This window comes from Schistocerca americana, unplaced genomic scaffold (assembly GCF_021461395.2).
Source record: "Schistocerca americana isolate TAMUIC-IGC-003095 unplaced genomic scaffold, iqSchAmer2.1 HiC_scaffold_46, whole genome shotgun sequence".
Taxonomy (NCBI): domain Eukaryota; kingdom Metazoa; phylum Arthropoda; class Insecta; order Orthoptera; family Acrididae; genus Schistocerca; species Schistocerca americana.
The window spans coordinates 2,778,246-2,791,302 of record NW_025726192.1 but is presented as its reverse complement, the minus strand read 5'-3'; the positions used below and the strand labels follow the sequence as shown (position 1 = coordinate 2,791,302).

The following is a 13,057-nucleotide window of genomic DNA, read 5'->3' as shown; positions in this document are numbered from 1 at the left end:
AATTCAAGATAAAGAGCTTCACAAATTGAGCAAGTTGGTTCACCTCTGACTCTTGAGCAAGCTTGGCATTGATAGATTTGTTGGATGTCCTACTGAGGGACATCAAGCCAAATTCTATCCAAGTGGCGCATTGTATTGTCTAAATCATGAGCTGGTTGGGTGGCCCTGCCCATAATGCCCCAGACATACTCAGTTGGGGAGAGATCCCGTGACCTTGCTGGCAAAGATAAGGTGTGGCAAGTATGAAGACGAATTGTGTGTGGGCAGGCATTATCTTGCTGAAATGTAAGCAAATGATGGCTTGTCATGAAGAGAAACAAAATGGGGTTTATAATATCGTCAACAGATGTCTGTGTTGTAATGGTGACACAGATGACAACCAAAGGGGTCCTGTTATGAAAAGAAATGGCACAGTAGACCATCAGTCCTCGTTTGGCTGTATGGCAGCCAGCAGCCAGGTTGGTATCGCACTGCTATCTGGTGTGCTCCCAGGCACGTCCCTGGTCTGGAATTGCATTGACTGGAATATAATTGGCTTCAGTGATGAATCCCACTATGAACTGAGCCCCAATGATCAGCACAGATGTGTCTGAAGACGCCCCAGACGGTGGGATGCCACCGTGAATGTCACATCCCATATGGTCCAACTACCAGGACTGATGATCTGGGGTGCGATTTCTTTTCCTAACAGATCCCTTTTGGTCAACAGACGACTATGCTGTAGGGGTGACATGGATGCCCCCCCTACAGCATAGTCGTCTGTTGACAATACTGTACATCCTATTTTGTTTCCCTTCTTGGCAAGCCATACATTGCTTACATTTCAGCAAGATAATGCCTGTCCGCACACAGCTTGTCCTCGTGCTTGCCAAACCCTAGCTTGGCCAGCAAAGTTGCTGGATCTCTCCCCAATTGAGAATGTAAGGAGCATTATGGGCAGGGCCATTAGACCACCTCGGGATTTTGACTATCTACCGTGACATTTGAATAGAATTTGGCATGATGTCCCTCTGTTGGACATCCAACAACTCTATCAGCCAGAGCCAAGCTTGTATAAGGGCCAGAGGTGGACCATCTCATCCAATTTGTGATGCTCTTTCTCTTGAATAAATCATCCAGTTTTTTCTGAAACTGTAATTATTTTTCTGTCTTCACATGTATGTCACATTTACTGATTTCAGCCCTATTTGGTATTTGGATAATTCCTTCAGTACCTAAGTGTTTTTTTTGAGTATATAGTATCTGACAGTTTTTTTTTTCAGTATGCTTGTCTGCTGCCCATTGCCTGCTCTAACTGGTTAGTAGCAATCTGTCCTATTTCATATTGTTGGAATTAACTTTTGACACTCAATATTTATGATGCAAGCAAACTGTTATTGCCACTTGACATGATGGTGAATGGTACTCTGTTAGCCATTGGCACAAATGGATTGACATGATAAAACAAGGGTCCACAGCTTTTACAAACTTTTTGGATGTGATAAATACAGCTTACTGCTGTCAATACTTTTCTTAATTACAATATTGATCGTTTGTTATTTTCAAGCATACATGTCAGGTGCCACGACACCTTTGAATTACTGCAAATGGACAAAGATGACCAGACTCATTTCTCTTCAGTAGAAACAACTATTGACAAGAGAAGAAACTTGATGTCATTCAAATCTACTTTTTCATTGGTAGAGATCTTTCACTCATGGGATTAGCAGCAGAGATTAAAAAGAAGCAGCAGCAAACAGATCCAAGGCATCCATTGTTTGGAACTCATGTTCTTCCATCACAACTCCTTATAATAGTATCAGCTCTGGAGAACTAAGTCCCGATTCATTTTCTTGTAACAAAATAGACTGCCATTACCTTGCAGTTAAAAATGGGAAGCTTTACATGAATGTCCTACATGCAGTTTTTTTATACTTGTGCTCTTTGAGTTCCTGTCCTAGAATACATTAAAATATTAAAAAATGTGTAAATTAATCTTTGAAACAATCCAAAGCTTTCAATGGAAACCAGGAAAGACTTAGAAACATTATCATTAAAAAAAAAATCAAGGAAAGGTAATGTAAGGAACAATCAGGAAAAGTCCGCTGTACCCTTCCTGTTGTGTACTGTTATTGTTATTCTTAATTTTTTAAAATTTGATAATGGCCATTAAAGACCACGCAGAATAGCAATTGCACATTACTAGAAGCTGGCTTTGCATTCTTCCTCCAACAGCCCGTTGTATTTGCTCAGCGTAGAAGCCTTTAAAGTTGTAACTCTGGTCGGTCTGAGACGCCGCCTAGATTTAATCCAGCCTGTCAAAGATCCCTTTGTCATTCCCCTGAACTATGTCAGAAACTTTAGGGTTCTTTCCAAGAGTATTAAAAATCTGTTTTGTCAACCTGACCTTCAAACTTTCGTCTTCCTGACTCGACAGGTGCAGGCAGTATTTCTCGATTTCTGAACAGCTTTTGACTTAGTGCCAGATTGATGCTTATTATCAAAATTGCTACCGTGAGGGGTATCGAGTGAAATTTGTCACTGTAATTGAGGATATTTTGGTAGGAATGACTTACATGTTATCTTGGCTGGGGAGTCATCATCTGATGTAGAAGTAACCTCAGATGTGTCATAGAGAGGTATGTTGTGACCATTGCTGTTCATGTTCATGTACATTAATGACTTTGCAGACAATATTAATAGTAAAGCACTCTTTTCACAAATAGTGCATTTATCTAGAATAAAGTGCAGTCTGAAAGAAATTGTACAAACATTCGTCAGATCTTGATAATTTCAAACTTTCTTTTAAATGTTCAGACATGTAAAATCGTGCATTTTGCAAAGTGAAGAAAACGCAGTGTGGTCTGACTACAGTATCAGGGTGTCTTGCTTGGATTAAGTCTATTCGTACAATTACCTGGGTGAAGCACTTTGTAGGGATATGAAATGAACAGTCATATGGGCCTACTCAGGGGTAAGGCAGGCGAAAGAGTGAGATTTTTTTTTGTAGAATACCATAGAAATGCAGTCATTCTACAAATCGTTTGTATGATCCATCCTAGAATATTGCTCAAATGTGTGGGACCTGTATCAAAATGGATTAATGGGGAATTGAACGCATGCAGAGAAGGGCAGATCAAATGGTCACAGGTTTGTTTGACCCAAGGGAGAGTGTCACAGAGATGCTGAAATAACTGAATTGGCAGACGCTTCAGGATAAGATGTACACTATCCTAAGAAAGTATGCTTACCAAAAGACGACTCTAGGAATAAGCTACAACCTTGTAACTATTGCTCCCATAGGAACCATGAGGACAATATTAGATTAATTACAGCATGCAGAGAAAGATTTAAATGGTCTTGAAACATGAACAAGCTTTAATATCTGGTACAGTGAGATGTACCCTCTGTCATACTCTTCATAGTGGTTTGCAGAGTGTGGATGAACATGTGGATAGCATCATCAAGAACGCAATCAATGTGTATCTGAAACTTGAGCTTCTCCTAGTGTGTAGTGTCACAAACGTTTTGACATTATTATACATACGTCTGCCACTGGGGCAATCACAGGTAATGACTAATTTGGCAGTAATATGCAGTGCTAGATTTGTTAAAAGAAAAAAAATAGACTTCTTAACATGTATTTATGGTAAGTAGCACTCTATCATTTCCTATATTTCTAAGTTCCTACCGAGAGTTTCCGTAGTTTGATTTAGACTTCTGAAAATGTTATAACACTTTTCTGAGCTTTTTAAAAGTGTGAATACAACATTTGCATCTTACCGCTTCAACTAGAGCAAAAGTTCTATTGTACCACATCTCAAAATCTTTGGGTCCAATTTTTTTCGTCATCAGCGGTATACTGTCACAAATCAAGCCTTGGTTATGTGTATTGTTAGATTTTGTTTATTATTATTTATGTGGGGTGCATGAACAATGCAGCTGACTGGGATTCACCTGCTGCAAGTCATAGACTGACCGCTGCTGTGTTCACTGCCTGGGTCAAAGGTGCTGAAAGGATGTGCTCATTGATGCTATGGAGACACTGTTCTGTGTTTTATTTTAACGACAATTATTGTCAGTTTTTTCTTGTTTTGTTTATAAGAAAGGAATGAGGACATCATTAGATCTTTTGAAGAGTACACAACATAAATCACAAAATGTTATTTCTGTATTAGCAAAAAATTGGACTACATTGTATCAATATAATGGAAGGAAACATTCCACGTGGGAAAAATTATATATAAAAACAAAGATGAGGTGACTTACCGAACAAAAACGCTGACAGGTCGATAGACACACAAACAAACACAAACATACACACAAAATTCAAGCTTTCGCAACAAATTGTTGCCTCATCAGGAAAGAGGGAAGGAGAGGGGAAGACGAAAGGAAGTGGGTTTTAAAGGAGAGGGTAAGGAGTCACTCCAATCCCGGGAGCGGAAAGACTTACCTTAGGGTGAAAAAAGGACAGGTATACACTCGCACACACGCACATATCCATCCACACATACAGACACAAGCAGACATATTTAAAGACAAAGAGTTTGGGCAGAGATGTCAGTCGAGGCAGAAGTGTAGAGGCAAAGAAGTTGTTGAAAGACAGGTGAGGTATGAGTGGCGGCAACTTGAAATTAGCGGAGATTGAGGCCTGGCGGATGACGAGAAGAGAGGATATACTGAAGGGCAAGTTCCCATCTCCGGAGTTCGGATAGGTTGGTGTTGGTGGGAAGTATCCAGATAACCCGGATGGTGTAACACTGTGCCAAGATGTGCTGGCCGTGCACCAAGGCATGTTTAGCCACAGGGTGATCCTCATTACCAACAAACACTGTCTGCCTGTGTCCATTCATGCGAATGGACAGTTTGTTGCTGGTCATTCCCACATAGAATGCGTCACAGTGTAGGCAGGTCAGTTGGTAAATCACGTGGGTGCTTTCACACGTGGCTCTGCCTTTGATCGTGTACACCTTCCGGGTTACAGGACTGGAGTAGGTGGTGGTGGGAGGGTGCATGGGACAGGTTTTGCATCGGGGGCGGTTACAAGGATAGGAGCCAGAGGGTAGGGAAGGTGGTTTGGTTATTTCATAGGGATGAACTAACAGGTTACGAAGGTTAGGTGGACGGCGGAAAGACACTCTTGGCGGAGTGGGGAGGATTTCATGAAGGATGGATCTCATTTCAGGGCAGGATTTGAGGAAGTCGTATCCCTGCTGGAGAGCCACATTCAGAGTCTGGTCCAGTCCCGGAAAGTATCCTGTCACAAGTGGGGCACTTTTGTGGTTCTTCTGTGGGAGATTCTGGGTTTGAGGGGACGAGGAAGTGGCTCTGGTTATTTGCTTCTGTACCAGGTCGGGAGGGTAGTTGCGGGATGCGAAAGCTGTTTTCAGGTTGTTGGTGTAATGATTCAGGGATTCCGGACTGGAGCAGATTCGTTTGCCACGAAGACCTAGGCTGTAGGGAAGGGACCGTTTGATGTGGAATGGGTGGCAGCTGTCATAATGGAGGTACTGTTGCTTGTTGGTGGGTTTGATGTGGACGGACGTGTGAAGTTGGCCATTGGACAGGTGGAGGTCAACGTCAAGGAAAGACCCAGAATCCCCCACAGAAGAACCACAAAAGTGCCCCACTTGTGACAGGATACTTTCCGGGACTGGACCAGACTCTGAATGTGGCTCTCCAGCAGGGATACGACTTCCTCAAATCCTGCCCTGAAATGAGATCCATCCTTCATGAAATCCTCCCCACTCCGCCAAGAGTGTCTTTCCGCCGTCCACCTAACCTTCGTAACCTGTTAGTTCATCCCTATGAAATAACCAAACCACCTTCCCTACCCTCTGGCTCCTATCCTTGTAACCGCCCCCGATGCAAAACCTGTCCCATGCACCCTCCCACCACCACCTACTCCAGTCCTGTAACCCGGAAGGTGTACACGATCAAAGGCAGAGCCACGTGTGAAAGCACCCACGTGATTTACCAACTGACCTGCCTACACTGTGACGCATTCTATGTGGGAATGACCAGCAACAAACTGTCCATTCGCATGAATGGACACAGGCAGACAGTGTTTGTTGGTAATGAGGATCACCCTGTGGCTAAACATGCCTTGGTGCACGGCCAGCACATCTTGGCACAGTGTTACACCATCCGGGTTATCTGGATACTTCCCACCAACACCAACCTATCCGAACTCCGGAGATGGGAACTTGCCCTTCAGTATATCCTCTCTTCTCGTCATCCGCCAGGCCTCAATCTCCGCTAATTTCAAGTTGCCGCCACTCATACCTCACCTGTCTTTCAACAACTTCTTTGCCTCTACACTTCTGCCTCGACTGACATCTCTGCCCAAACTCTTTGTCTTTAAATATGTCTGCTTGTGTCTGTATGTGTGGATGGATATGTGCGTGTGTGCGAGTGTATACCTGTCCTTTTTTCACCCTAAGGTAAGTCTTTCCGCTCCCGGGATTGGAGTGACTCCTTACCCTCTCCTTTAAAACCCACTTCCTTTCGTCTTCCCCTCTCCTTCCCTCTTTCCTGATGAGGCAACAATTTGTTGCGAAAGCTTGAATTTTGTGTGTATGTTTGTGTTTGTTTGTGTGTCTATCGACCTGCCAGCGTTTTTGTTCGGTAAGTCACCTCATCTTTGTTTTTATATAGGACTACATTGTATGATAGAGATGAAAAAGAAACCGTGATTAAATTCTTTCTGTGTTAGATTCCTGAACCTGCCGATCTTTGAGAGAGAGAGAGAGAGAGAGAGAGAGAGAGAGAGAGAGAGAGAGAGAGAGAGAGAGAGAGGGGGGGGGGGGGATGGGATTTAATTGTATCTCCCCATGCAGCTGTAGCATTTTGGCATGTCGTACATTGGTCAGATCATCAGTAGCTTGGAGGACTCGTATGTAGGACAAAAATCAGCAGCTGTAAAAGGCAGATTTTTTTTCCAACTACAACCAATTCCTCCATTTTACAACAGCATAAATGAATGCAGCTCTTTTTCCCCAAATTTGCTGCTTGAGAGTATTAGTGTCATAATGAAGTCTTTTAAGAATTAGGGGCACAGACAGATTAATAAATACAAAGAAAAGCAGGAATATTCAATTTGCTCGAGGCTACCAAATGAAAGAAGAAAGGGGGGTAGGGAGGAGAAAACAAGATCACGTAAGAAAGAAATAAACTGCTGATTGTTTGCATCATTCCTAGACTCAAAACCCTAAGCAAAAGAAACAGTGATGATAGCATTGATTTAAAATGATGTCAGAAAAGACGGCAGCTAATTCTAGGTGATGCTCCATAAAGCCATGGTCTCACGTTGTCAAACCCCTGCAGGATTGCTTGAGGGACAATGATTTGACATTGATTGTTAAGTCAGAAAGGCAATGCATCTTTGACTGAAGAAACAATCAAAAATATATTCTTTTAATGGAATATTTACATTGCAGTGTACTGATCTGAGAAACATACTGAAAAGAAACATGACTATGTTGAGAAATTTTCATTTTGTATTTTCTTATATTTGTAATCACAGTACATGAAAAATGTGACACTCGACATTTGAGTTAACTGAAAGATGAAAGATTAGGGTTTCATGCCCTGCCGATCCTTGTCCCCAAACGGGGACAGCCCGCAAACAGAATTCTACCAACCAGCTTGAACTGAAAACATAACACACAAGAATCGTGCCCGTGAGTGTAGATGACACTCGGAATATCACGCAACACGGATACCCGAGGATGGTGTCTGTCAGAGCAGATTGCAGATGAAGCACGAAGGCAGAGGGAACAAATTACAGACCTGCTCCATCTGACGGTCAGTCTCAAGTAGCACTTTGTAAAAGCAACAACTAATGTCACCGAAATATGCGAGGAAGACAATGATGTCCGACTGTGCAAAGGACAACTCAGGAATTTCAGCAAACTTCTGGAAAAACCTGAAGAATTAAATTGACAGAAACCTGTTCTGGATTGGTAACTTACAAAATAAAACATTTTCAATCTCTGGACAAGTCACACACAAGAAAGATAATAGGCCTTGAAAAAAGAGGATACCATACAGTGTAAAGCTGAAACATGTAAATTGGTCTGGCCAATATGCTCTACACCTGAGCAAAAATGTCAATGAAGTGGTGCACCTTTTAGGAACTGTTAAAAAAGTGTCATTTTACATCAATGAACACAGCAATGACAACCTGATCCTAGGAGAAAAGAGCTGATACACACTATTTATTTAAGAATGAACACTTCACCTCAACTTTTCACAGCACGGGACCATCAAAAATTGAAACAATAGAGCAACACAGAGGACACTACCACACAGCTGGGGGAGGGCACAGAGAGAGAGAGAGAGTTTAATGACCTACTTACTCACTTTTTACTGGCAACAAGATAAGAGTGCAGGTGGTGTCATATCAAAATTGTAGAGAACATGCACGAGAAAAAGTTTTTAACAATAGCAAATTAACGTACTTGCTAGTGCTTATTTTTTGTTTTAAATATCTCTCTCAAACTGATCAGGTATTGGAAAAAGAAAGATAAATATTTTGAATTAAGACTTAAAACAGGATGGAAACGGGTACCATACTGGCCTGAATATAAGATACACCATTTCTACAAAAAATCTCCCATAAAAACTGGGACTTTTATGAATCATAGAAACCTCAACTGTAGTGCTTTTTCTTAAGTTTGAAATGAAACAAAAATATCACTACAGTTTGTAAATCAATTGTTGTGTATGAGGTAGCAATGCAAACATTCTCTTTGTTGCTATCCCATTTAGGTAGTGACTACAGAGGGATCCAGAGAAGTGTAGACATTTTCTGATTGTTATTACCTTTGGAACAAAGTGTTATATGGCTGCAATTTTGAGTGGTAGCATAAACCACTGTTTTCCCAACAGATCTTGTCGTGTGGGTTTCCAGCAGATGACAATGCAGCACTGAATGAAATACAACTATTGTTTGAGCAATGCAAGGATGTACTGAAACAACAATTTATTGTATTTGGTATAAATTTTAAGCAGACAATACTGTTTAAAATGTGCACAAGGAAAGGTCCTCCGAACAAGAACATCAACCTCCAGGTTCCAGCACTGCTGTATTGCAACATTTTTCTAGATCATCTCAAAAATCTATGAAGCAGGATCTATGGGGAAGTGGGGTAAGCTGATCAAGTGCATGATAAATTCTGAAGACTGCAAAGTGGAAAGTGTACATTCCAAGATTATTTCACACTATGAATGAGGACAACCCGAATCGAAGGATGGAGCACTACGAGTGGTCTGAAGGCATGCTTCACGAAGATGATGGTTTGCAGGGAAGGTTATCTGGCCTAATGAGGCACAATTCAACCTGAATTGTAATGTAAACTGTCATAGCTGCATGTATTGGGCTGCTGAAAATCCTCATGTTCACATGGACAAACATGTTACTTCACATGGTGTTAATGTGTGGTGCGGTCCATCATAGTATTGTTTCTCTGACCCATTCTTCTTTGAAGGTACATAACTGGTGAGGTGTATCATATGCTGCAAACATTGATTTTATTAGCCATCCAAGAGGTGTTTGGAAACAAAAGATTTTTACCTACAAGACTGTACTCCGCCTCACCACCACAGAGATATCAGATTCTACTTAGATGAAAATCTACGTGGGTGACGGATAAGTCGAAGAGGAGCTGTCAAGTGCCCACCAAGGTCACGGGACCTTACAATTCTCGACTTCTACCAATGGGGGACCTCGACAAACAAAGTTTACCAACAGAACCCAGCTACACTGAATGAGATATGAGAAACCATCAAGACATTCTGTGCAGCTACCACACTGGCAACACTGACAGCTGTACTTCAGTCAACAATTCAGCAACATTGATGTTGCTTGGCTGCTAACAGGTGTCACTTTGAACACACAAAATGATCTTCCTCCCATGCAAGAATTTTGACACTATGCCATTTTGTTCCATCAATATTGACTATCAAAGAGAGTCTACATTTTTCTGGACCCCTCTGTATTACCATTCTCACAGTTTCACTATTTTAGACAATGGGACAGGCACAGTTTTTCTCTAACTAAAGAATATAATTTATTCTTCACCAATGAAGCACAACATTGAGAGAAAATTTTGGAATTCCGTACAGTTACGTTGCAAATTTCAAACTCACAGTTATTCATCTAACAGATGTGCTTTTTAAAGGTACGGTTCAAGAAATGCTGCACATGCAATGCCCGGGATTGTAGTGACGGCACTGTACTTTGGGAGGAGAGTGACAAAAATACTGACAGTGACAAAACAATGAATGTTAGTGAAGTTAAGAGTGTCTTACATGAAAACTGCAACTGAAAGCTTTGTTTTGGTGTGTAATTTATCTACAGTGTACTACAAAAAAAAGTGGTTAAGGGTAAATCACATTTTGAAAAGCTTTTGTAAATGGGCAACTTGACAAATTATTTTTGATTAAGTTTCTCTCTTTTTCGAAATTAAAGGTGCAACTTATATTCAGGCCAATTCGATGTGTGTATAATTTATGATAACTACGAACAGACTTTGAAATTTGCCTACGTCACACCAGGTATACTTAACTTATTTCACTGACCCACACAGATGCTCATGTCCGGTGGAAGTCTCCTCTAGTTCCCCCACTTTTGGTCAGAAGCATTATTTCAGATATCACAATGTCATGACTCACAGCTTTGCACATATCGTACACTGTTAAGGCAGACACCGATACAGCAGTGAGAGCTTCCATCTCCACGCCTGTCTGCCCTCTACACTTTGCTGTGCCAGTTATAATCACACAGTTGAGAGCAGAGTCCAGTTCAATGTCCACAGCCACAGAGGAGAAAGATATATTATGACACAGAGGGATAAAACTGGACGTCTGCTTGGACCCCACAATTCCCGCCAGGCGAGCAACGCTAAGTACGTCACCTTTCTTCAGGCCATTTTCTTGTACGAGTTTCATCAGTTCGGGTCCCACAAAAACCTTTGCTCATGCTGTAGCAGTCCGTTCTGTCACCAGCTTCGAACCCATGTCGACCATTTTCGCCCTGCCAGTCCGGTCAACATGAGTCAGACTTCCAGACTGTGCTCCCAAACTGCAGAAACGGCAAGAGAAGACAGAGGGCTGTGCTCTGTGTGTTTGTCTTGTTAGGAGTCCTGCATTGCACATAATGCTTGGGGTACAGGGAAGCAAAAGAAACTGTTTTCTAGATTCAGTCACTACACTCAAATTATGTGACAACAACTGAGACATCTGTGTATCCAACACAAACAGGGGCGAAATGTTGGTGTCTGAGAAGAAGTACTTTTGAAAATCTTGTTTCTGAAGGTTTAACAACTTCCAACTCTGTGCCTTCATGACATCACTACAGCCATCAAGTTCAGTGCCACCTGGAACAAAAATACAAGCTGTAACAAAGAACTCTTCATAATCTGAAAATAGGTTAACTACAAAAGAATTTTTAAGCATTTGTGTTGAAACACCCCCGATTAATTCCTTTACTGGATTTTGGGTAATTTACCGAAGCCACCAAACAGTTAATTATTATGATATATGACCGTGTGCTTAATGGATGAAAGGCTATTGGTTGTTCTGCGAATGCGGCTGTTCTGAGACAGAATAGCTAATGATTGAAAGTTTGTCTATTATTAAGTATCACAAAGGTTGCGATGTACAACTGATATATATTTCCTACTAACACACAAATTCTGAGGCAGTTGTTACCTTTGCCTTACACGTCTAATTGCGGTTATCTCTTTTTACTGATTGCTGATTTTCAGTACTTTGTCACACGCAATGCTGATGGTTAACATTCACAACAATCCTCACTGCAATCCATGGTTGTTGCTGGCCGATGCGGTTGACGTGAAACACGTAATTCGGCACTTGTCACTTTCTGTTTCTTATCACTCGCGAATCGGCATTAGTGAGAGTCAACCCCACGACGATCAGGGGGACGTGCTCACTCGTCATACTCCAGTGAATTTTACTGTTTACAACTCACTCGACCACCATTCTTGCCCGTCTTTCCCACTCTACTTCTCACTCGACACTCTACCATACTACTGCGCACTCAGCACTAGTCTCACTGCCTACTGCAGCGCTCGACAATCGACTCCTGTCCGCTATCGACCTGGGCATCAGATACTAGCATCTATGTTTGTGGGATCACGGATCCCTTACAGTGTTCAAGACAAGTTCTTTGAACCTTAATGATCTGTGATGATTCTTTTCTTTCCTAAGCTAAGGTCGAAAATCTGTTTTGTCTGCAGAAGTGTGCAATATGAATATTACATAAAGTTGATAGGAACATCTCACATAAATCTTCTCAGTGGCTGTAGATTTCACAATCTTGCAGGAGTGGATACAAGTGGAGGTCATAGCAATGATGATAACTACCAAACACTTCCCAAACAACATATTATACTGGGGTGCCCTTAAGAAGGCAGCAGTGTGGTGCATTCTGTGCAGAAAGAGATGGGGAATGTTTTATGGTGCTGTCTGTGTGTTCTCTCTCTCTCTCTCTCTCTCTCTCTCTCTCTCTTTCTCTCTGTCCCACAACTCACATTTCAGCCACTTCCAACCCTCGTATCTGGCACAGGCCACTGTGTCTGCTTCTGACTCTGCCTAGTAGAATTTATGCGGTCGGAAAGCTATCGCTGTTGCTTTCTAATGTAATACTTGTCATGTTTCCTTTATGCCAGCCATTGTGAACACTAATGGCTAAGTAACCTCACCATACCTAAATGCCTTGTATTATATATAAAAACAAAGATGAGGTGACTTACCGAACAAAAGCGCTGGCAGGTCGATAGACACACAAACAAACACAAACACACACACAAAATTCAAGCTTTTGCAACAAACTGGTCTTTAAATATGTCTGCTTGTGTCTGTATGTGTGGATGGATATGTGCGTGTGTGCGAGTGTATACCTGTCCTTTTTTCCCCCTAAGGTAAGTCTTTCCGCTCCCGGGATTGGAATGACTCCTTACCCTCTCCCTTAAAACCCACTTTCTTTCGTCTTCCCCTCTCCTTCCCTCTTTCCTGATGAGGCAACAGTTTGTTGCGAAAGCTTGAATTTTGT

General features: G+C 41.8%; 1 protein-coding gene across 1 annotated transcript; it reads right to left on the bottom strand.

Moving 5' to 3' along the window:
- Window positions 1–10,575: 10,575 nt before the first annotated feature.
- On the bottom strand, window positions 10,576–10,932 carry LOC124583614 (cyclic pyranopterin monophosphate synthase-like). Its single transcript, XM_047131340.1, has one exon. It carries the CDS (start codon window positions 10,930–10,932, stop codon window positions 10,576–10,578), a length of 357 nt encoding a protein of 118 aa, XP_046987296.1.
- Between the last annotated feature and the right edge of the window lie 2,125 nt (window positions 10,933–13,057).

Excerpts from the sequence above, each read along its gene's own strand:
- LOC124583614 (XM_047131340.1), bottom strand. The coding sequence starts at position 10,932 with ATGAAACTCGTACAAGAAAATGGCCTGAAGAAAGGTGACGTACTTAGC.